This window comes from Balearica regulorum, chromosome 20, assembly GCF_011004875.1.
Source record: "Balearica regulorum gibbericeps isolate bBalReg1 chromosome 20, bBalReg1.pri, whole genome shotgun sequence".
NCBI classification, from domain to species: domain Eukaryota; kingdom Metazoa; phylum Chordata; class Aves; order Gruiformes; family Gruidae; genus Balearica; species Balearica regulorum.
In genome coordinates, this window is record NC_046203.1 from 137,439 (window position 1) to 162,136 (window position 24,698).

Genomic DNA, 24,698 nt, shown 5'->3' on the forward strand with positions numbered 1-24,698 from the left:
GTGTCTTTGCCTTGAACTGTCAGTCCTAAGACCTGGTGCAATGGCCTGAGAACAGTTCATGCTGTGTGGGTGCCTCCTGTGCTCGTGAGGTCCCCTGAAGCAGTGGGCAGGATTGGGTCCACTTTCTATGCTGGTGGACAGCGTCTTCCCCGGAAGAGGTTGTTCTGCTGCAATGCATTCTCTCTTTGTTTGACTCTTCTTTATAACTTGCTCCTTTGTGATCAAGAGCCACATTTTCTTTGGAGGTCTTGGCAGTGCAGTTTTGGGTGGCTGGGGCAGAAACCTGACCTCTGGGATCTCTGGCACTGCCTGCAGCGTTTCTTGACCAAACTGTTTCTCTGCTTTGGTTACGCAGCCTGTAAAATAGTACTCATAGTACCAGCCCTGTTATCCATCAGGGCATCCCTATCAGCTATTCGCAGTCTGTTGTTGCTGAGATACCTAAACACCCAGTTTACCTCACAGTTCATCTGAATGTTGCCAGGAGCTTTCTGAACAGGTTTTACCACAGTGTGTTATGCTAGGGATTTCTTTTGTATTTGGATTTAAATTGCTTGCTCCTGATCAGCCTCCTTGCTTTGGTGTTGAGGGAACAGGATATTGTATCTGTGTATTCTCCCTGGACATTCAGCTCTCAAAGGAACCTGAGCAGGGCAAAATGGAAGGCAGAATCACTTTGGAGGCTGTAGGTAGCGTGCTTCACCTCTGAGCCTTGATTGTGAAGGAGCCAGAGCGGAAGTACAACTCTTCAGTGTAAAGATTTGCATTTGAATATGAGCCCTCCTTTGCGCAGGCTGCTTGTGGAGATCACTAGGTCACTTCCCTTTCCTCTTGTGCTAGAGCAGTTGGGGTCTGGATTTGTTGAAGCCACAGGTGGTTCTTGCTGAACTGAGCTGCTCTGTCCTTTGTGGGTTTTGCCTCTGAAATGTGAAACAAAGAAATATACTCCTTTGTTTCTATGGTGTCTTGCTGCAGAAGTGCCTACAGGAAGTCCTGGTTTCTGAGCCTGGCGAGGTTTATAAATAGAGGCATCAGAGTCATTTTGTGCTGGGGCTTGTCTCATTGAACAACTTTATGGCCTGGATGAGAGGGCAGCAAGTATGATGTTGGTAGTTGGTGCTTTGTAAGGTACCTTGCTGCCTCCCTGCAGTCAGCAGTTCCTGATTCTGAGGGATATGAAAGCCATGCAGTGCTTCCTTCCTCTTGGCTTAGAGATCCAGTTATTCCTTCCTGACAAGCTGGCACCAAGGGGTCAGTTCCTTCTTTACAGCATGATGGGGCAGATGGGTGGAAACCAGGCTCCAATTCTGGGGAGGGCTGCTGTAGACAGACATTCCTTTCACAAAAATTTACTGCACACCTTGGGTTTTCTGTTGCTTGAAAAGGAGGGGGAGTTTCATGAGCACAGGATCTCGTAAGTACTTTCTGTGGGCTGTGGATCAGCTCTCTGGCTGGATTTTTTTTTCTCCATGCCATAGTCTTGTGTCCTCAGGATGAACAATTTCTTTTCTTTGCATCGTCAATTACTGGAGGTCAGGGCTCCTTTTCAGGGTGTGGCATTGTACGTCCAGCCCTTACAGAAAGGACCACAGAACTCATTAATGCTTTTGTGTAGATACAGTTGAGCTCTTCTCCAGACTCAGGTCTGCTTTACCTGTTTTACAGCAAGTTAGAAATCCACCCTTTCTAGCTGCCTCTCTGCTGCCTGCCTTCCCAGCACTGGGAAAGCTGTTTAGCAGAGAAGTGAGGCTTCTGTATTTCACAGGCCAAACGTGAGATTACGGAGATCTGTTTTCTCTAGAACTGGTCAGTAACAGTAGTTGTGACTCCCAGCCTGTTGGTACATTTATAAGAGGGGGCAGCAGGTGAGTTTGGTGAAGATAGAGCTGAGAAAATGAGGTCAGGTCATCTTATAGGACATGCCCTCTCTGTCCCCCCCTATTGTCATGTTTTATTTCTGCCTGTACAGCTCCATACCACAGAGTTAATGATAGATATGCTGTGCAGAAGGCACTGCCTCTCCTCTTCATGGTCCTGCTGCATAGCTCCAATCCAGGGTGGCTTGACTTAGAGAGGCCTGATGATGGGGCTGACCAGCAGGCAAGTCTTCTGGCGGACAGCCTCCAACAGCTTTACTCAGCTAGCAGCATACCTCTGCAATAAATCATGAGAGATGAGATCCTGGTCTCCCATTCCCTGTTTTTACAAGGAGACGAGGTTTACAGGAGATGCACAGAGAAGCTGGAATTGTGCAGAATTAAAAGAACTGGTACTGCCAAATACACCTGCTCAGCTAAGCAAGGAGAGTTCCCCCTTGTGAATCAGGAGCTGTCTTTGCTGTGGGGTGTCTATCTTTTCTCTGCGCTGCAGACTGCTGACTTGCTTCTCCCTGTCTGGCAAGACTTGGTACTACACTCAGGATCTCAGCAGGCTCTTTTTCAGGTGTACCCACAAATCTTAGTAGCTCCCTTTGGAAACAATGCAATAGAATGACAGCAAGCAGCGGCTTGTGGCCTAGCCTCTTGCTACAGCCTCTACCTGCTGCACTGCTCTCTTCATTGATCCTATTGACTTTGTACTTCAATGCTGATATTCTCCTGTTGCTCCCCTCCTTACTAAGCAGTCTCTCCTAGGAACAGAATGCTCATCCAGTCCGTCCCTGCTAGGCTGATGATCCCTGCCTGGCCCAAAATGTGGCTTCTACAGGGGATATGTGCAGCTGGTCACACTGTTTCACCAGCGCTTTTCCAAGGGCAGCCAGTGGTGTCTTTCATTGCTGAGGCAGGTGGCGACTGTTTCACAAAGGTGATTCTTGGTGAGATGTGTTCCAGGAGAAGTTAGTTGTATCTCCCTGTTTACAGATAAATGTTTAGCTCTGAGAAGTACCAGCAAAATGGACCGTGTGTATTTAAAGAGTAAACATCACTAATCTTCTGTAAAACTAGACTATGTTTTTAAATGGTTTCATGTTACCAATGACATTAGAAACCACGATAGAATTCAGTTTAACATCAATTCCAAGCACTTCTCTTTATTCTTTTGTTTTTGCAACCTGTGGGTTTCTGAATAATTTGTGTAAAATTTCAGGTCAAAAATCTTCCTGATTCTGGAGAAAAGCCTTTTCACTGTTAATTTCCATCCTTTTGCTCTGGTTTGTGTTTGTGACTGCTGCTGTGAAATGAGCAAGGAGTGAAGGTCTGCAGTGGTCTCAGGTCCTTTACCTGAGTGATTGTGCTCAGTGGTATGCGAGTAGCTGAAGTGATTCCTTCGTGTGTGTGTGTGTGTGTGTGTGTTACCTTTCATAAATCTGTTTGCCCTGCTCAATTAAGGCTGGCTAACTTCCAGGTATTCAAGCTCCATTGAAGTCTTGTGAATAAAACACCAGCAGCCCAGCCTCCTTCATACATAGATTTACAAAGAGCTTTGCAGACAATCCTGTTTGTCAGGAATCTCTCCCTTTAGCTGTATTTTCAGCTCAGGGGTTTCCAGTTGTTACCATTGCCAGTAACGCAAGGTTTTCACATGGCTGTTTTTGCAGGACAGGCTCCCTGTGCTTGGTAGATCCGTGCTGTAGCTCCAAGCCTTGCATGCTCTGGCACTTAAATTGTCACTGTTGCTCTCTCTGGATTTGAACGTGCCCCTTTAAAAGGCAGTTAGACAGGGTCAATACCCACATGTGAAATCCAGGGCAGCACAGTGTGGACATGAAGACTCCTGGGTAGCGAAGCTCTCTGCCCAGGAAGTGATTCTGGCACAGTTATTTGTACCCTAGGGCCTCTAATGCAACTGGTCGTACTGTAGTATTTTCTGATTCCTCTGAGACACTCAGTATTTTGCACTCTGGTGCTGTCCCTGGATATCGCAGAAGACCTTGTTAGTCTTGAGAACAGGAAGAGCTAAGCTCCATGCTAAACCTGGTAGCGAACCTTCCTCTATAAACCCAGAAAGAAACCTTGCAGAAATGCTGGTGAGTTTTTTTTATTTCTCTGTAATGACGGATAATGCTTTCTTCAGGGTCAGCTATCGGACACAGGGACCCTGAGCACAGGTCAGAGGCTTTGCTGAGACTGTCAGTTTTCAGTTGTCAGCGTTGGCACGTGCCTTCTGGTTCTAGCTCACCTAAGAATAAGCCTGCAGGCTGGCAGTTCAATTCTTAATGAGCTTGACTTATATCAGAAATGGCTTCTCTCTGGAAGGCCTTGATGATCCCTGCCTGGATTCTGCGCTTGACTGCATGGTGGGAAAGTAGCCCAGTGTTGCGACAGCCTTGGGAGGCTCTGTGGTCTTTCTGAAGTTCTGTGGGTGACCTGGGTGCCAAGTGATCACCCTGGCCAATACACCTATGGACTACTTTGGATCTGCAGCTGGCTGCCACCAGGAGGGACAGGCAGCAAGGTCCTGCCTCCGGGATGGCTCTGAGGGGGCTCGGTGCCTCTGCAGCCTCTTTGCACGGTGACTGTGTGGAAATTGCCTCACCTCTCCGTGGACTTGCTTTCCCCTTTGGAGCGCACACATAACACACAAACAAAGCTGTGTTTCACATTTTCGGCTTCAAAGAGCTGAAGGAGTTCAAAGTAAATTTCACTTAGACAGCAGTTGTGGCTGTCCCGGAAAGTTTGACACAAGGGGCTTTATTCCAATGTGTCCCCAGCTCCTCTGCTCTGAAGTGGTTGTTTATTCTTCTCGCATCCTATTAATGATATAAGATGTAATCAAGAGGCAGCTGAGACCCAGTTACATAACTTGTTGTCAGGGTTTCTCTTTGGCAGCGTTACCCTGCCTGCTGTTTGCATGCTGACTTTCAGGAACTCAGGGATTTTCTGTTAACCGGCTAACTCCTGAACCTGATGTGATGGTAGCTGTGGTGTTTGTTTTCTTGTTTTTCTAATCTCTACTAATTTTGTCTGGTTTGAGTTTTCTAAACCTCAGAATGGATTTTATGCTTGGAACTGTGTGAGGTTGGAACGGGATTGTCGTGGTCGGGGTAGACCCTGAGCCAGGCTCCACTGCAAGGCTCAATATACCTGTAAAAGCAGGTGGCTGTGCTCTTACCAGCACAGCTGAGGGCTGGCATGCAGCACCCTCTGCTTTTTGCTCTGGTCCGGAGCTCCCCACAACTCTGCCAGTTCAAACAGGTCATTGTTCTCAGTCCAGCTTCTACTTTCCTGCCAAGTCCATGCTAATCAGTGGGGTTTTTTTCCCTTTCTCTTTTATGTCTGTCCCGCTAATTAAATATAGTGGAAATGGGCAAGTGAGGGAGGAGCTATTGTTTTCTTTGGTATGCAGTGACCATCTGAGCAAAGACTGAACCAGACTGGAGCCAAAGATCTGTTTGCTACTCTGCAGGAAAAAGGTGCCTCAAGAACGCTGGCCATCCCTGTTGCCTCCTCAAGCGTTTGGGCTGCAGCCCCATGTGGTGGTCAGCAAAGGTGGCTGAGTGCGGCTTCTTGTGGAGCCTGGTGTTCTTCATGAGTGTCCTGCGGATGCTATTACTGAGTGACAGAAAATGCTTTTTATTCCACTGTCCTTGACTGGGCTGCTTGCTGCTTAGCTTGGAGTCCATGGCTTCTTGCTCCTGCTGGGCCCGATTTAAATCCTGCAATGCAAGAATGAACGCTGTGTGGTGCCAGGTCAGTTGGTCAGAAACTTGCCTCCTGGCAGCAGCCTTTAGATGGGCTTTACTTGGCTAGTTGCAGATCAGAGTACCTTCTCAAACTGGCTATATCCAACATGTTTGTGGTCTGTGCTTTATTTTGTACATAATGCATGATGGACTAATTTTCTTACCTGGAAATCATGTTTGATCAGGCATTGCTGGTGGAAGTTTTAGCCTCTGGTCAGATACACGTTCTTTCAGAAAGAGTGATTTCTGACTGAAATTGAAACATGCTTTCGGATGGATGAGTTTCAGAAAGGGTAAAGGGTGGAAAGGTCTGATTATGTATAGCATTTTGTTACTCCAACACAGAGTTGCAACCCTAAGATAGGACCTAGCAGATGGTATAATAAAACTGCCAGCAGCATTAGGCTTGAAGTGGAGGCTTTACGACAAGGAATCTGGAAATAAAAATTATGTGTGAAAAGCTTAGATTAAGGTCTTAGTTTTGAGAAAACTTAAAGAATTATACCCGAAAAAATGAAAAAAAGGTCCATTGAAAGTAAGCAGAGTTTCTTTTCTGACACAGAAGTTGACTTACAGTGTGTGCGTTCCCCATGTTTCAACTTTGTCTTGGGCTCCAAGAGCCAAAAAGTGAAAGTAAAGAGAGTGCTCACATGAAGGGTGTTAATAACAGTGTGTTGTGCCAGCAAAGATCAGAGTGAAAAATTAACAAAGCACATCCATTGTGAAAAGTATATTCATAGCTAAAAATGGTGTTGAAGGTGCCAGCAACAGAGAAATGTAATCTTTTTTTATAAAATTTTTTCAGGATTCATAGAAGAACTGCTCAACTCACAGGTTCAAGAGTCTGAACCTGTTTCATTTGAGCAGGTTGTTTGGATTCCTTAACTCTCTCTCATGCCAGCAGATGGCAAAAGGGAATTTGAAGAAATAACTCTGTTGCCCTTAGGTGATGCTTTCAAAGCATTAATTGCTGGTACGAGTCATTAACTGTGGCCAGTGTGGAAGCATAATCCAGTTATGTTACCAGTTACCAGTGCTTCATTGGGAAACCTAATGGTAAACTCCGGTGTGGTATAAGATACCGTGCTTTTCTGTCACTTGTGTTTAGGTATCCTTGTGCATAGCTGCTTATCGTTAGACATTCTTTTAAAGCAAAGACTATGCTGACCACAGTCTCTTGTTTTCTCATAAAGAACCTCACCTATTTCAACACTGGAATGGCGGGAAAAAAAAGATACTGTGAGAAGTGTGTTCCTGCAGTTCTTTTCATTCAGTTTATGAATCTTAAATCCCACAAGCTTCTTGAGACTAAAGAGAAGGGAGTTAAAACCTTCTAACTTATTGCATCTGCTGACTGAATATCTACAGTTCTAGCAGTTGTGCGTGGTTTACTTTTTACTTGTCTGTGGCCAAATAATCTGTTTGATGGCATTTCCCTGGTTCTCTTCAATTAAAAGGCAGATCGGGAGCGGCGCAGAGAAATTTCCTTACTAGATGACATTTCATCGCAATGTCCGATCGTTTGGGGCAAATAACCAAGGGAAAGGATGGGAAAAGCAAGTACTCGACTCTCAGCCTGTTTGATAAGTATAAAGGAAAGTCAATAGAAGCTATCAGAACTACAGGTAAGACATGCCTTCAGAAAGTTCCTTTTGGTGTCTTCCAAGAGCGTTGTTGCAGAGCTAATTCAGGTTGCTGGCCCTGTGGGTAGGAAGCCCAGTGGGAGGTAGCTGGGTTGCAGAGATGTTTGTGCTGGTGTCTAAGCCTGCATTTATTAGGACTTCAAGGAAAATGTCTGTGGTCCTTTGTGCTGCTGTTATTGTAGAGACATGGAGGAATTATGGCAAATTTAGCCTGTCTCCTTGCCGCAGAGTGGTCAGGTTGTGAACTTGAGTGAAAGCCTTACTGGGGCCTTGGGCTGTACTGAGACTGGGCAGTTAAGCTGACTGAAGTGACTTAAGCTGATCAAACCTTGTGTGAGGTGAGAGTCAAGAACTGAAGGCCTCTGGGGAAGAACCTGAGTTAGTTTTGCAGTGGACATGTGACCAAAAGTAGATGGTGGGGTCAAAAAAAATGGAAACATTGCCTGTTCTGGCTCTGGATTTGGTGTGGGAGTAGAAAACCAAAGAAAATACCAGCTTGATAAATGTGATCCTGGTGAGTAGAGCTGGAAAATCTAGACCTCAGGACTCCTGGATTAGATTGGCAGTCTGTCTGTTAAGAGGTGGACTTGGATGGCCGTTTCCTCAAGCTGTGAAAGGTCAATGCTGCTGTTTCTTGGTGAAATGAGAGGAGTATCTGCACAGGTAGCTCTGTGGGCATTTTCTGTTAGGGAGAATTATTTCTCTCTCCCTCCCAATTGTTGCAGGAAGCTGCCTGTTAGCCAGCTGCTACAAGACGGCTGCTTTGCTGTGATCCTGTGGGAAATGACCTGTATGTTGACATAGCAGCAGTGATGCTGCTTGTACAGTTCTGTTGGGACTGCACCCAGCCACAGTATGCTAATTAAGGTTACTTTTCTAGCAGGATATAGCCCTCTCTGACCTGCTGTTGTTCCTTTCTCACTAGTTATTCCTAGACATGGCTTACAGAGTCTTGGGAAAGTTGCTGCTGCCCGGCGCATGCCACCTCCTGCAAACTTGCCTAGCTTGAAGTCTGAGAACAAAGGAAACGACCCCAACATCATTATAGTACCCAAGGACGGTACAGGATGGGCAAACAAGCAGGATCAGCCAGACCAAAAGAGGTAGGTAGACCTACTCTTCGCTAAGTCTTGTCAGGCAAGCAGCAGCAGTTGTGCGCTGCTGTGCTGTGTGTTGGACCTTAAAGTGATCAGTTCTCTGTTGTCCGTGCCAGCGTAGAGTCAATGGTAGCTTGATCTTTTAGCAACTGGTATATTGCCAGAGTTGTTTGTCTTCTTGCCTGCCTTCCCCTTTGACCTCACCTGTGCTGTCTCTCTTCAGTTCCAGTGCGACAGCTGCACAGCTGCAGGAGTCGCTGCCGCAGCAGGGTTTGCAGAAATCTGTCTCCAATTTACAGAAGCCGACACAGTCAATCAGTCAGGAGGTAGGTGCAAGTGGTCTCTGTGACTGCCTCCCTGCTTCCCCTGTCCCCAGACAGCTTGAGGGTTTTCTTTTAATTGTCTGTGTTGCCTTGTACAAGTAAGAATCAGCAGACTGCACTTCACAAAACAGCTCCTGCATAATCAATTCTCTACAAGAATTGACTGTCTTAAGTTACTGTGCTCCAGGAATACTCTGCTGCAGTATAATTCTGTGCACGTTACCTCTGTACCTTTCAAGTATGTGCAGAAAGTCTAGCTTTGATCTAGAAAGAATGGCTAGAATGTGGGATGGCTGGTTAACACTTGTAAACTGTTTTACTTTGGGTCTAATTCAAGTGTTGCTTGGTGACAACAGATCCAGCTCTTGCTCCTAGCCTGATGAGACTTGATAAGAAGAGATCTAGTCACGTGGGAGAAGTAGCCAGTATCAGGACCTGAAAAAGCTACTGGCAATTAAGAAAGCTTCCACAGAGAGTGCAGGGACCTGGCCCCTCTGTGCTACAGACCTTGCACTTCTAGTTTTTAAAAAAAAAAAAAATCCCAGACCTTGAGGTTCAGGGAAATCAGGACAGGAGTTATGGTTTGAAGAGAAGAGTGGTTAATGCATGAGGAAGTAGGGTAGCCTTCAAGCTGAGGTGTGGCATGGAACAAATCTAGAAGATTAAGAGGGACCATTTGGGAAAATGCAACAGAACAAAGGGAAAGCTTGATTAGAGGGAGGAAAGCAGGAGGAATGATTTGAGCAAATAGTTGAAGATGAGCAGAGGTGAGATGAGAGGCAGCACAGAGAAGAGGATTTTTGCTGTAGCAGCATAGTACACTGGAGTGGGGAGCAGTTAAGTTTAGTCCCAACAAGAAGCTAGGGAGACCTGTGGTGTCCAGTGTCATCTGGGTGATCTAGAGGTCTGAACCATGGCAAGTGCCAGTCAGGAAATGAGAAACAGTCATGAGACTTCACTGATCTGTGGGCATTGGGGTTTTTCTGTGTTTTGTTTTGTTTTCAGAGTACAAATTCAGTGCCAGGTGGACCAAAGTCATGGGCACAGCTGAATGGAAAGCCAGCAGGACAAGAAGGTGGTGAGTATGATAAACAGAAGCGGAGCTGGGTATATGCCTACTTCTCCCAGACAGGCATGAGATGGGGTGGACACCATTTCTTCTTGTCTTTCCTGTCTGGACTAGTCGGGAATGGGACACAACTGTCTTGGTTACACTGCAGTGAGGCCACATGAGTCTTGTTTTCAGCCAGTGTAATGTGTTGGCTCGAAAGATGCAACTGCATCTGTTCAGGTCTGCCAGTGCAAGACACAGCTTGAACAGAATGTGTCCCATAGCTATCTTGAACCAGAGTGGTTTGTGTGATTGGGGAGCAGCAGGGAGTTCTGGGAGGTGACGATTTTGAAGGTGAAGGGAGACATTTGCCCCCTCATAAGCATCTTCCATCATCCCAAAGCAGGTGCAGAAAACGGAGTGGAAGAAGGGAGGGATTGATTTAGGAGAAAAGAAGAAAGGAGAAGAGAGGACATTGGAGACTTGAAATGTAGGCATCTCTGTGGCTAGTAGCGTGGGAATCTTCACCTGATTAGGTGGTCAAAAGTGAGGCTGTGATGATACTACTTGGGGAGGCCTGTACACAGCATCTTTGTTCCAAGGGTGTTACGGTGCCAGTGAGCAGAAGTGGCACAATATGCACTTGCTTACACCTTGGCTGAGGCCTTTCTTTAAAGTCTCCCTGAGTAACTGTGCTGCTAATGTCTTCTGCTTGACTGAGGATCCTGAAACAGTATTAACGTAAATTGGGAATTTAGTTGTCTTCAGATGCATCCATTTCCACACGGGTGGTTTGCAGCTGCACTAAGTACTACTCTTAAAACTATAGTGAGAGTAACAGGTCAGTTCCACTGTTGCGATGTGAACAGACCTGGAAGCATTCAGTTGTCAAGTGAAATTGCAGAGAGATTTGAAAGAATTGAGAAGCTGCAGATTGCAGAAATGCAGGGGATAAGCTTATCCAAATTAAGTGAGTCTTGTAATGAGATGATGTTTCTCAAAGGCTAAATGTTAAAGCAGAGACTTGTGTTTGCCAGAGATTGGTGGCCAGTGCAAAGACTGTGTCTTGTTTGGTTAATTTGTACTTTTTTGAGACTGTTGCTGTGTGGACCTCCTTTACAGTTGTTTTGAAATCTGATCATCTAACAATGTTCTTAAAGTTTTTTTGAAAACTCGTTCTAGGTAACACTTATCAATATAGAGTTCTCAACCCAAGGAAAGAGTTGCATATGTGGCTAAGAGCAGCTTAATTAGAAGGTAATTGAATCACAGAAGCATCAGAAATCTGGCTGAAAGGACTTAGGCCATCCCATCCTTGCACCTCTTCTCCAGTGGCATTGAACAATTGTTTTTCCTTCTAAGCTAATATAATAGAGCAGTTTCTAATGTTATCAACAAAGAGGAGAGTCTTTTGCTTTTTGCTCTCTTTTAGGTATTACTGCTGTAAAATCCTTTTTTTGAGGGCGTATCCTGAGGAAATGCGGTCTAGTAAATTAATATGAACTGCTCCATGCCTGTGTCTTCTGTATAAGGCGCATTTGGAGAAAAACAAAGATACACCAAACTTTTATTAGTGTGATGCTACCTAGGGATAGAGTACGAATTGTTAGTGCCTGCATATTAACAGTCATTATGTTGTGCAACATTACCTGGGGGGTGGAAGCCTCCCTTGAAAGACACTTACGTGTTGTTAATATTCTCATTGCTATTCTGGATCAGTAGAATAATGCAGTAGAAATCAGAACTCTTGGCACATCTCAGCTATTTTGTGGTGTATTTGAGAAGTGTCCTTCATCTGTATTCTCATCTGTCCAAAATACTTGAAGATGTTACCTGCAGCAGTTGCAGTGTCTTCCCTGGAAATCTTCAGATGGGAGGTCTTGTGCAGTGTGCAAGTTCCAGAAAGTAAAAATGACTTAAGCCAATCCTTCTTGACTCTTTAGGGCAAGGAAAGATAAAGATAGATGAAACTTTTTTGTCAGGTCTTCTGTACTCATTCCTGATACTTCTAATATGATAATTCTGAAATACCCTTTTTAAAAAGAACCAGCCAAATAACACCAAGAAACATTTCTCAAAACGGCATTTTTTTTAATGTTTAGTAGTGCAATAATGCTGTGACAATTTCAATTTCCTTTTATTCAGTGTTATCTTGCCAACAGATTTAGGAGAATTGTTGTGTTTTGTTTTCCAGTCACTGGCAGATCTTTGGAAGGGACAGAAAGCTGTCATTCTGGGGCAGCTGATGACTTGGCAAGACAATTTGTCAATGACAAGAAATGGACCTGGCCTGATCTGGCCAGCAATCTGCATCTTAAAAATGCTGCAGCAGGGAGGAGAGTGGGGTGTAGCACATAGCACTCGGTCCTTATCTGTGGTCTTTCACTGAGTATATTGCCAGAAATCTTAACAATAGACTTCCCTGGTAGAGTGAGATCTGAGCAGAAAGAGTCTGAGTAGAAATGTCAAATATTTGATAACAGGGCATCATCTATAAGTGATTGTGGAGAATTTATCTCTGCCTCAGTCTGAATTTTGTACTTGACAAAAATAATTGGAAGCTGAGAAAGTTCACTCTTAGTTGAACATGAGAATTTAAATGAAGATCCCAGGTTAAGAGTGTGGGAGTACTGGGTGAGGGCATGTGTTGTTGTGTTGGTGACAGTGTCTGAGAGTGTTTTGGATGTGAGCTGAGGTGCTGGTACGATAGTAATTTGGGTTTAAATCTGCTGGAGGCCCAGATTCTCAGGGAACATGTTTCCAGGCTGATCTCATAAGGGAATTGAAAGAGTAGAAAGATCTCTGAGTCCCACACTTATTTGTCTGACAGGTTCAAGGGCCTCAAGCCGACTGTTATCCTTCTCTCCCGAGGAATTTCCGACGCTGAAAGCAGCTGGCGAGCAGGACAAGGTTGGCAAAGAAAAGGGCGCCTTAGATCTGTCGTATGGGCCAGGACCAAGCCTCCGCCCCCAGAGTAAGTGAATGGTTGTGTCTTTCTGCCTTACCCCAGCTTGTAACCCCATAGACAATGTTTTAGGCAGGTGGATGCCAGTTCATAGTAGTATCAGATATTCCATCCCTACATTGCCTTTTATCTTTTTCATGAGCTCACGTGTATCAAGCCGCTTAGCAAATGACCACAGATTTGCATGTAGTGCTGATATTCACTGTTCTGTGGCCAGACAGCCAAGTATGGACTGTTACCTACTACGTTGTTTAATAAAAATTGCTGTGTGATGTTGCAAAGCAGACCCCTTCCCCCCGAGCTAAGGGAGAGTCACAAGTGAAATGAGTGGGTGGTGTAATGCAAGTGAAATGAGCGGGTGGTGTAATTTGGCTTCTCCTTGAGTGTTTGTGCATGATCTAATTGGCCTTAATTCTGCAGGATAAGGACTGTGGAGATGGGGAGCAGAGTTGGTTGGAATTTAGGCTTACTGACAAATGAGGACACCACTGGTGCGGCAGTTACTTAGTAATGGCTGATTGTGCTAGTCTATTTGGAAAATAAACACATTTGGAAATTTTCCTTGGTTCCTGATGTTTTTCTACATGCTTAGTGTAATTAGGGCTTGACCAGGGTATTTGAGTTTTGAGACTTTTTGGCAGAGTGACTGTCTGCATTTACAAATGTTAACATAATATTACCTCCTTTCCAGATGTCACCAGTTGGAGGGAGGGCGGTGGGAGGAACATAACCTCTGCCACATCTCTGACCGCCTCCCCTGCTGAGCTGGGCAGCAAGACCTCTAGCACTGGAGATGGAGCCCCCTCCTCAGTGAGCGCCAGCGATCTGAAGGAGCCGTCTCTCCGCCCAGCTCAGCCTGTCCGCAAAGGGGCTTCACAGTTCATGGGAAATGTCTACCAACCACCTACATACCATGACATGCTACCTGCTTTTGTAAGTTACCCTTTCTCCATGGCTGTGTAATGTCCTTGCTTCTTACAGTATGTGTATGGGTTGAAGTCAGCTGAGAGATCTGTCTTCTGGACTCTAGTTGGTTCCCAGGGCTTGCTCTGGGATCCTTCTCTTGATCTATTTTTAGTTTCCCCTGTTGTGCATTTACTCTTTTGTGCTAGAATAGTGTAACGCAGCCTTCCTGAGCCCAAGGAAAAGTCTCTGCTTTTCCTCTAAAGCTGGAGAGGGTAACCATTAGCACCCAGCCGGTTAGGCAGCCAGGCTTGAAATGTTTGTTTTCCCTTTGTGCAGATGCAACTACTGTGCTTGTGTTGTAACCTAATCTGGGTAAGCTTTCCTGTGGCATGGAGAAAAAACAGACTATTCTGCTTTGCTTTGTTCCAGATGTGTCCACAACAGCCATCTGAGACCCCCGCACCGCTGGACCGAGGGTCTTTCCCCCTTCCTCAGCTTCGACTTGAGCCCCGGGTACCTTTCAGACAGTGCCAGATGAATGACCCAGATGGGTAAGGCTGCTATGACTGTCCTGCTTGAGAGGCAGGTTTCAGGCTGTGATGTGAAGCTTAAACTATGCAAGAATTTGGGCCTAGGATCTAGTTGTGTGGGTGAAGCTGCAGACAGCCACAGAGGAGACCTGATTTTTACCCAAAGAAGCAGTGCTTTGCTCCCAACTACAGCAGCATCTGAAATGTTGCAGGACTGTAAGCACTGTGTGCCTGGAGAGCAGGTGGACGTGAGAAGTAGTTGTGTGTGATCCTGGACTGGAAGGGTCACAGCTTTGATCTGCAAGCACTACGAAGTGGGTACCAGGTAGACAAGGGAAAGAAACTTTGCTGGACAGGGAGAGAAACTTGGAGCCTGGAGCCCTTATATATAAGTGCATGGTAGAAAAGGACTGATCCCCTGTTATAATCTCAGCTCTACGTTCTTTTCTTTGCTGTCTGCTGTTTCTAACTATTTCTTCACATTTCCCTGTAGAAAAGAGAACAGGCTCAGTCTGTCTCGCCCAACACGTCCAGTTCGACAGCAAGTAGAGAGGGCACCTCGGCCCACCATCATCAATGCAGAGAACCTAAAGGGGCTGGATGAACTAGACACTGACGCAGATGATGGATGGGCAGGTAAAGTGCTTCCATTCTCTAGCTTCAGGAAACAACTTCGGAGGTGAAGCAAAGTAGTTACTCCTCCTTGAAGCATGAAATAGGATATTCTGGTGGCTCTGTTCCACTGCCATGGAAGGGAGGAGGGGAAGCAAAGAGCAGTCTGCGTAGCTCTGAAATTGCTGTTGGTGTAAATGATGACACAATGGATCCTTCTGATCCTTCTATCACACTGTACTCAAGGAACCGGATCTGAAGACTCCTAAAAACTGAAAACACCAAACAGCAGGAGGATAGCAGTATGGCTGCTGGGAAGAAGTTAGCCCTTCCTTTTCCATCATGGCATTCAGTATCCGATTACACACAGTCTAGCTTGGTGGCTGTCTCACATTCCCAGACTGCTTGCTGCCCCTCTTCTGGGACCAGTCCAGCTGTTCAGCACTGTGGGTCCACACTACCCACATCATTTCCAGTACCTGTGGTGGGCATTTGGCTTAACAAGTAGTTTATGCCAAGCCTGTGTGTTCTCTGGTTTAGTGCCAGGGAGGGCATAAGGTTTATCAGGACAAGGGACCTGGTTTTTCCCTCACATACATCCCTTCTCCAATCCTGCCTTTGTAGGCATTCATGATGAAGTGGATTATTCTGAGAAATTGAAGTTTAGTGAAGATGAAGAAGAGGAAGAAACTCTTAAAGATGGACGACAGAAGTGGTAAGAAGTGGCTGTATTTGCATCTACAGGGGTTTTTTCAATAAAAGTAAACAGTACCATGATCTCTTTAAAGCTTGTTCTAAATATTGAGGCACGATCCCCCTGATTCATACTGTGACTTTGTTGATTCCACTGGCCATTGTTTGAGTAGGCTTCAAGGATGTGTGTAGGTCTTGAAGCTGAGTGCCAGGTTGCCAGGCTTTTCCAATAGTGGTGTTAATCCTTACGTACCTTAGGATGAAAAGTGCGTTGCTTGTTCTGGTTTTTTTGTTTGTTTGTTTTTTTGGATCTTTCCTTTCTGTTACAGTCAGTTGCCTTTGCCACCTGATAAGACTGCACATGCTTTTTGAGGCAAGTTGCAAATGTAATAGCAAAGCTGTTTATATGATAGGAACAGCTGGGATCCCAGAAGGCAGCGACAGTTGTCCCTGAGCTCTGCAGACAGTGCAGATGTCAAACACACCTCGGAGGAAGGAAAGAATTGGGGTGACTCAGTTGGCTTGTCCCGGTCAGTCCGGAAAGTGCAGGATTCACAGCAGCCTCCAAGGAAGCTGAATGGGTGGAGCTCTGCGTCTGAATACCAGGTAGATTGAACTCATGTGAGTGGGCTTGTGCTGCTGGATGTGATGCATCACTGTCCTTAACAGGCCGGCTTGACATTTTATTGAAAACAGGATGCTGATGAATTTTTCTCAATTCTTTGTTTATACCCAGTTGGAGAGAGTTCCATCTGCATAGCACTCCTCCTAGAGAAAAGACATTGAAGCTGGTCTGGAGCAGTGGGGTTATCAGACAGAAAATGGAGCTATTGAACCAGATAGCAATAACTGCCCCTGCCTCTCCCCAGAAGGGGGGTTAGTGTGCATGAGGATAGAGGGGAGGGAGTCAGGAGGGTATTTTCTCAGTGTGAGGTGCAAAGCTAAAGGTACAGGAGATGTTTGGGTCATGCTTATCGAGGAATGTTTTTCCTTTGGCAGAAGCCCACACTGGGAAGTACTCTCAGACAGCAGTCCCTCGAGGATAAAGAAGAAAAGGTGCCACTGAGACAGAAGTTTGTGCACTCTGAGATCTCCGAGGCTGTTGAGAGAGCCAGGAGGCGGCGGGAGGAGGAGGAGCGGCGAGCCAGGGAGGAGCGGCTGGCAGCCTGTGCTGCAAAGCTGAAGCAACTTGATCAGAAATGCAAACTGGCCCAGAAGAGTGGGGAGACCCAGAAACACACAGAGAATGAAGACCTGCGACCCCCAAGCACAGAGAAGAATGCTGTGCAAGAAAATGGTCATGCTTTCCGTAGAGGTACTGAAACATTGCTCTCCTCACCTTGTAAAAAAAAAAAAAAAAACCACAACAAAAACCCCAAAACTTTTTCACTATTGTGCCAATCTCTTACTTGAAATGGGGGGGAGTCCCTGGGAGGGAGTGTTCAGAGAGTACTTCAGTTGCACTTGAGAGATCAGCTGCTCCATGTACTCTGCAGAGTATTTTGGATGGTGTTGGAGGTTCTTTTTTTGTTAAAAAAAAAAAAAAAAGGCCTGTTAAATGCAAATTTCTTTTGTTGCCTTTATGCTCAGTCAGCTGTGCTAGCAGATACCTTGTTGGCACGGGCCTCTTGGTCTTCTTGTGATTGGATGATGATACTAAGAAAGTGCTCATGGGCCACAGATCAGAAAATCAGTTACCAGTAAGTGCTGGCAGGTTTTAGGAGTGGCAGGGGAAATGGACTTTTTCCTCAAGTGCGTAAGCAGAAGTCTGATGGCAGAGGGGGATCTTGGAATTGATCACTAAAACAAGATGGACAAAGCCCTCTAAAGCCGTCAAGGCAAATCAGGGAAATTGTGTGTGAGGTGCTATACATGATTATAATAAAATTCAACCACATAACGCAGTCATGAAATACCCACACCCATGTACGTTGGGTGTGGTGGTGCGCTCACAAGCCCTGTGATGAGCAGGGCTCTTAAAGGCTTATTTTCTTCTCTGCAGCAACGCCTGAGTTTCACACACAGGATGTCTCTGGCTATCTGGAAGAGGAGACTCCTGCCCCAGCAGCAGCAGCCCAAAGCAGCAGTGAGGAGGAGCTTAGAGAAGCTGCCTCCCCAGCACAAGAATTCAGCAAATACCAGAAGTCTCTTCCCCCACGATTCCAGAGGCAGCAGCAGCAACAGCAGCAGGTAATAGGTGTGACACTCCCACCCCCCTTCCTTTAGACTCTCACCAAACTGTTGTCTTTGCTTGGTTCTCAACACAGTCACACAACCAATGACTGTCTTTGAGCTGGGAAGTGATAAATGGGGTAACCCTGGCCTTTTTCAGCACTTTTGATCATAGATGTGTCCTGTGTGACAGGGGTAAAAGGGTTCTACATAGGTTACATGTATTTTACGTGTGCCCTGTGGTGCCGGAGCTATTGTGGATAGGGATTTCTGTGGCTGGGAAGAGTGACAGGTTTGTCACTTGTCTGGGAGAAAGGTAGACACTGCTGTCAGAAATGTTGACTTGTCTTGCATGGTTGTCTGGGTGTCTCCTGACAACATGAAATCTTAAGAGTATGTGGTTAGAAGCAGAGCTCTGGTTTGCAAATGTGTACAACAGGAGAGAAGCTAGGGGTGTTTCCCTTCCTGTGTCCAAAGCTGAGAGAGCAGCAGTGGCTACCTTGGTATTTGCTGTAGGCCTGATCCAGTGAAGCCTCTAATACCTTGGCTGGCAGTGAACCTGGTGAACATCTGTTCTTACTCCCTGGAACAAGGTGAGAACTGCTGTTCTTTAGCACTGCTACAGTGACAGGGAGGTGAATATACAGGCCAAAGGAGAGGAAAAACTTTGGGGATCAGCTGCTTCTGTTTCACTTGGCACTTGCTGTGCCCTTACCCTGTTAGGTATGGGCAGCCATTTGCTTGCTGGGGCAAACTGCTCAGGTTGGCAGGTGGTTGGACTCTGCTTCTGGGCTGAACGTGAGAGCTGTGAAGCAGCATGCTTCTCGTTCCACCTCCTGCCTTTGCAGAGAGGTGGTCCTCTACATCTGTTCTCACATTCTACCTACCCAACTTTTTTTCTGTGAGGCTCTTTCAAACCAGTATTTGTATTTTCTTTGGACTATAAATATGTTTGGTCTTAATTGTTTCTTTTTTTGTTTTGTTTCATTGAAAACTCTCTTCTGAGGCTCTGAGAGACCAGCTGGAACTGCTTTATATGTCTTACATCCTGCCCGGCCTTACAGTGCTGTATGTGCCATACATACTGTTCAGCTCTTCTTCCAGATGCAATGAGCCTCCTTAGGGCAGCAGAGTCAAAAGAAGGGACACAATATCCGGGCTTGAGATAATGCAAAGTTAATTGCCATTCTTTGTAGAATAACCACTTGAAATGTGATATAATCAACGCTGCTGCAAACCTTAGTGAAGAGCTCACATTTGGCTTTTGCTTGGACGCTTAGTAATTGCACTTTTATGGATGTTCCCCATGCTTGTTACTGGGCAATTGACATTTTCATGATTCAAATGTACAGCAGCAAATGCTGCTAATGTTAATCTTTAAAAGAGATGCTCTTAAACTAAAAATAATTGGATGTCTTTACTGTCATACTAATAAACCACAGGTCATTGCTACTGGAAGAACAGAAAATTTTCATTATATTTTCTCTTGTTCTCTGTGTTGTCAGTATGTATAAGGCAGCTTGTATTTTGGCTGGCTTGTATTGCTGCTTTGGTAGCAATGGTTCCGTGAAGACAACAAAATAAAAGATAGTGTTGATATCATTAATGAAATATTCTCTCTGAGGTACTGGAGCACTAGATAACTTGGAGGTAATCTTTACATTTAACTGAGTTTCTCTCTTGCTGTAATGATGCGTCAGGTTCAGATTTAAAGGTGTCTCTCTTGCTCTGTAGTAGGGGATTGGCTTTTTTTTTATAAACAGTTATGGTATCTGACACTGTTGTAAGCTTAGTAAGAAAGGTTGGTGGAAAGTTTGACAGGTGAATAGATGTATTTCATGTTAATTGGAGCTGTTTACCTTTTGAAAGCTTTCTTTGGGACACAAAGGTCCCTTCAAAAATAGGTTGTTCTTTGACCTTTAGCAAAAGTTAAATGTCAAGTCAGATCAGCATCATGACAGTCCTCAGCTAAAGGAAGGTGGACTGGCCATGTGGGAGATGGGACACAACCCAAAGGTGTCAGCCCACCTCTGGAGGATGCACAGGAAATGCTATAAAATATTAATAGCTCTCTTAACTGAGTTTAGGTTGTTCTTATCTAATCTGTTCTGCTAACATGAGTAGAACTAATATATATGCACACTAAACAACTTACAATTGCATTTCCTCCAAAGAGCAACATCTTCCAAAGTATTTGATTCAAATTAGGAAATTGTGTTTGACAAGGAAGCTGTCCTGTATCTCATAGAAGTGTTGAGAAAATGCAAACTCCAGTCTTGAAGCTTATCCCTTGCATTTGGCCAGGTACTGCGGCCCATAGTGGTGTGAGATTCTGGCTGTAACATATTCTGGCTGTTCCGGGTATTTGAAGAATAACAACTGCCACGTTCCCAGTTGGTAGTGAATTGCCCTTATCTGCTCTGCCCTCCCATCTGATCTGTTTTTGAGCCTCTAACACTCCTTTGGCCAGTTCGCAAGTGTGATTCCTGGCACACGACTGTTCATGTCAAATGGCCCATCCTTCCTTGCAGGAGCAGCTGTACAAGATGCAGCACTGGCAGCAGCAGCAGCAAGTCTACCCTCCCCCATCCCATTCCCATCCCCAACGGACGTTCTACCCGCCGCATCCCCAGATGCTTGGCTTTGATCCTCGCTGGATGATGATGCCCTCTTACATGGACCCTCGCATGGCCCAGAGTCGCACTCCTGTGGATTTCTACCCTTCAGCCCTTCACCCTTCAGGTAAGGTGTTTTCGTTGTTTTCTCTTTATCGTGGTGGCTGAGTTAGTCCATATGTGGAAAGTTACTGCAACTGTTTTCTCAGACCTAAGACTTTGGAAGTTGGTTTTCTAGATTGTAGAATGCAAGGAGTCCATTACAGCCTGAGAGCTTCTGTGAGTGCTCAGGTGTTCAACATCCTGAGGATTGGTCAGTCTTGTGGTTTCTGGCCAGTGAGGAGGGGAGCATTTGAGCAACTGAGATGGTGATGGCTGTCCTAATTTGCTGTGCTTCACCCATCTTAACCTCTGTCCTGACTTTGCATCCCAGCTGGCTGTGATTGACCTTCTCTGGGGATGAGGAAGAGTTGGTTGCAATGAGGGCTGGTGAGCAAACAGAGGCGGTTGGGAGGGAAGACACCTGCCTGTCCATCCCCTGCACTGGGAGATCTTCCTTAACAGCTTTGGAGCCTTAGCAGGTGGTAAAAGCAGATCTTGACCCTTGGAGGAGAGGGATCAGTTTGGGAGTTACTCTAATCATGTGAAATCTTAGTAGATCCTCTTCAAGAAATGTGATAGAGAAATCCTGTAGTTTGAGCTGTGTGCTTCTGGCACCTTCCTACCTTGTTACTGATCCTCAGAGGTGTGAATATAAACACCAGGATGTATAAATCATTCCCTTGAGCTTGTGGTTTGTTTTCACACACCTGATTGCTTCCAAGCCAGCAATGGCTGTGTAGTGTTTTGTGCAGGCTGGACTCTGAAAGCTGTGTCATCTGTGTCACTCCAGGGGTGTATCCCAGCTGTGTATTTCCCAAGTGCAGTCTCCTCTCTACCAGAAAGGTTTCCATGACTGCAGTCACCTGCTGCCCTGAAAGGAAGGGGAGTCAAGCTGGCTGTAGATTGTTAATTCTTCTTGGCTGTGAGATCCTGGTGTAATGGTATGAATTCTGTTGTGACCAGGAATTATGAAGCCCATGATTCAGCAGGACTCCATTGGCGGGAGCAGCTGTCGGTCTGAAGATCAGAACAGTCAGGCGGGGCAGGCAGAAAGGAAAACTGCTCCCTTGGACCCTGTGCCAGTGTGGGGCCAGGAGAGCTACGCGTCTCTGCAGAGCAAAGGGTACCCCCTGTCACATCAAAAACAGGCTGACAACGTGACTGTGGAGGGGCTGCATGCCAGGTGAGTGCAGAACTCCCATGTCCTCATCCATGCTGTGATGGGAGGTGCTGCCATAAGTCATCTCCTACTAAAGAGCAGGTGTAGAGTTGACCCAAAAGATATCTCTGAACAAGCCAAGGTACTGATGTGGTAGCACCCTTACACTGTTGAGTGTTTATGTAATGGAGGTGCTTACAGACTGAGCTGTTCAGAGCTTTTTCTATCTGATGCCAGTCGAGGCTGACCAGCTTGGAGCCTGTTCAGTAGGAGAGAGGCACTTGTCACCTACATGGGTAGGTACAGAAAACAATGAGTCAAAAATTCTGATACTTTCTAGTTTGTCTCCTAATTCTTTGGGACTTTCTGAAACCAGTTCCTTGTTTTCAGATCTCCACATATGTTGGAGGCTGAACCTCCCTTTATTTCTTAAGTTTGCTGCCCATCATAGGAACTGCTTTCTTTATCATCCATTGATTTGACAAAGCAGGCAGTACAGCCTGGGGCCACAGCAGATCTGCCCAGCATTCAGGTATTTATAGGCTCATTGCCTCATGATTTAGAACAGACCCCAATTTATTTATTTGTTTCCACCTCTTGTGCCCAGCCTGGGCCCTTGGAGACGTGCTGTGCTCTACATTAGCTGACTTTCTTTTGTTTGTTGTTTGTTTCCTTCTCAGGAATGACAGTTACTCGGCTTCTCCTGGAAGGCCGGAGAGTCTGAGCACCCAGCGAGATCTCTTTGAGGAGAGAGGGGAGGAGTACTTGAATGCTTTCGACAAGAAGGCCCAAGCAGACTTTGACAGCTGCCTGTCTTCTCAGAGGATTGGACAAGATCTCCTGTTTCAGCATCAGGAGACCGTGCAGGAAACCTGTCCGGCTGGCAACCGCCATGCAAACTTGAGGTGTTCGCCCCTGGAGCCTGATTTTATCCAAGCAGAGAAGAAGCCTGAATATAATGGCTGGGATATCAGCCACCATCAGAAACCTGCAGAGGCTGCAGCGGAAGTTGCTGAAGAAGTGTCCAGGGATGAGCAGTCATTCAGTGCTGACCCATGGAAGAAAGAAGGAGCTAATACCAAACAGCCCACTGAAGAAACAACAGAGTGGGCTCCTGAGAACCGGAACACCAGTGGTCAGCACCAGGAGCAAATGGGGAGGTCGCGGCGATCAGGCCCAATTAAAAAACCAGTGCTGAAAGCCCTCAAGGTGGAAGAGAAGGAGAAGGAGATGGAGAAGGTTAAACTGGAGGGAGAGGACACCTCGCACCCACTGAAGGAGAAGGCAGCTGTTCAGAAAGCAGAAAATGAGTCAGATGATTCTGCATCCTTACTGAACTCCACACGTTACTTGCTAGATGAGAAAGGTTCTTCCCAAGCCAGTCTTGCCCGAGAGGCTGAGAAATCCCAAGAGGAAGAAGAGGAAGAGGAGGAGGAAGAGAAGCCAGAAAGAACCTGGGAGAACAAACTATCCAGAGAGTCTGGTGATCTCCCTCCCACAAAAAGAAACAACTGGATCTTCATTGATGAGGAACAAGCCTTTGGTGGGAGAGGTCAAGGGCGTGGGCGAGGGAGAGGCTTCAGAGAGTTCACTTTCAGAGGCCGAGGCACTGTTGTGGGCAACCGGGGAGTCTATAACAACCAGCGGAGCAGCCGAGGGCGAGGGATTCGGGAGTTCAGCCAGCCGGAGGACTTCCCCAGAGGCAAGCCAAGGCGCCGGATTGCAAGTGAGACACACAGTGAAGGGTCAGAATATGAGGAGCTCCCCAAGCGGCGCCGGCAGAGGGGCTCGGAAAACAGCAATGAAGGCTCTGTGCTGGACAGGGAGGACAGTGATTTGAAAAAGGGAGACTTCAAAGAGTCTTGGAGGTCCAACAAAATCTATTCAGATGATCACAGTAGTCTGGATCCTAAGATGAGGGCTCCAAGAGCTTTTGGGAGATCACTGCCACCAAGACTGAGCAACTCTGGCTATGGGCGAAGGGGTTTCATGGGGAAGGAGCCCACCCAGTGGCAAGGCAGGAGTGGGGGAGCAGGGTGGCAGGAGTACAGCCACACCTCTCCATCGGATACTTTTGGGAGCAGGCAGCAGTCTGACAGGGACTACATTCAGGATTCTTATAAACACGTGGATTCCTTCTCCAGCCGGGTTTTTGATGAGAGTCATCTGGATGACAAAAGGCCCTTTTTTCAGGAGGATTACTTGGCAGATCAGGAGAACATAGAGAACAGGCCATTCAGAAGGCGGCGTCCCCCCCGCCAAGACAAGCCCCCACGATTCAGGCGCCTCAGGCAAGAGAGGGAATCGGTTGGCCAGTGGAACCCTGAGGATGGAGGCCCCAACCTGCTGCCTAGCCAGTGGCCTGGAAGATCCAAGCTGACCACTGCAGAGAAGAGCAGCATCTCAGGCAGACGGTCTCCTGAGCTGTCCTACCAGAACTCATCGGACCATGCCAACGAGGAGTGGGAGACAGCATCTGAAAGCAGTGACTTCAGCGAGCGGCGGGAGAGGCGAGATGGAGTTTCCGAGAGCGAAGGCCAGCTGGAAGGTGGCCTCGGGAGTGGGAGCGTGGGAGAGAAGAGGGAGCTGGCGAAGAGGAGCTTCTCAAGCCAGAGGCCGCTTGTTGACAGGCAGAGCCGCAAGGCCGAGCCAGCAGGGTTTGTGGAGCAGTCTGTCAGGACTGGTGTAGGAGCAGCTTCCAGATATGAGAGCCAGCAGAATGGGACCCTGATAAAAAGCAAAAGGTAAAGTTACATTCTGATGTACAGATACCTGTCATTTGATATGCAGATATTGGAGGATTGGAGAAGGGCTGGACTGTGGGTGAGGAGCCATTGGCTATGTTTATTTCCATCTAGCGCAGGTGACTTCCAGCACCGTTGATCCAACCTTATGATGTCTAAGGCATTCATCATTGTTGGTTTTACTTCCATACTGGGAATCCAGGTTTATGGAAGTTGCTGAGACACTGTGAGCATGACATGTGCTGCATATCTTTTACCTTAGTTTTGGGTCAAGACAGCTCTCTGGACTGCCTCCCACTAGAGGCATGAAAGATAATGAAGAAAATCCTGGTCCTTAACTCCAAACATACGGTGTCTTTCCTCTCCGTGTAGCAGAGCACTGAAGTGAGGGTTAGGTATTCCAGGGATGAGTTGCTCTGAGCTGTGCAGGTTGAGCATCACTAACCTGGAGTCCCAGTAGTGT

At 46.4% G+C, this 24,698-nt stretch overlaps 1 protein-coding gene across 17 annotated transcripts in view; it reads left to right on the top strand.

Moving 5' to 3' along the window:
- PRRC2B (proline rich coiled-coil 2B) overlaps positions 1-24,698 on the top strand; it is a 47,286-nt gene that overhangs the window by 6,757 nt on the left and 15,831 nt on the right. For 14 of the 17 annotated variants that reach the window (XR_012838486.1, XR_012838484.1, XR_012838485.1 and 11 more), the window contains exons 2-16: positions 7,081-7,248; positions 8,192-8,369; positions 8,587-8,689; positions 9,692-9,764; positions 12,568-12,711; positions 13,394-13,635; positions 14,038-14,159; positions 14,632-14,774; positions 15,375-15,465; positions 15,857-16,049; positions 16,443-16,758; positions 17,446-17,633; positions 20,147-20,357; positions 21,296-21,515; positions 22,172-24,235. Coding sequence is in view for 14 of the 17 variants with exons in the window: in XM_075772368.1 (XP_075628483.1) it covers positions 7,134-7,248; positions 8,192-8,369; positions 8,587-8,689; positions 9,692-9,764; positions 12,568-12,711; positions 13,394-13,635; positions 14,038-14,159; positions 14,632-14,774; positions 15,375-15,465; positions 15,857-16,049; positions 16,443-16,758; positions 17,446-17,633; positions 20,147-20,357; positions 21,296-21,515; positions 22,172-24,235 (4,403 nt within the window). In the remaining 3 variants the exon portion in view is untranslated. The remainder of the gene's footprint in view (positions 1-7,080; positions 7,249-8,191; positions 8,370-8,586; positions 8,690-9,691; positions 9,765-12,567; positions 12,712-13,393; positions 13,636-14,037; positions 14,160-14,631; positions 14,775-15,374; positions 15,466-15,856; positions 16,050-16,442; positions 16,759-17,445; positions 17,634-20,146; positions 20,358-21,295; positions 21,516-22,171; positions 24,236-24,698) is intronic. The other 3 variants (XM_075772370.1, XM_075772371.1, XM_075772373.1) reach the window with 1 other exon arrangement.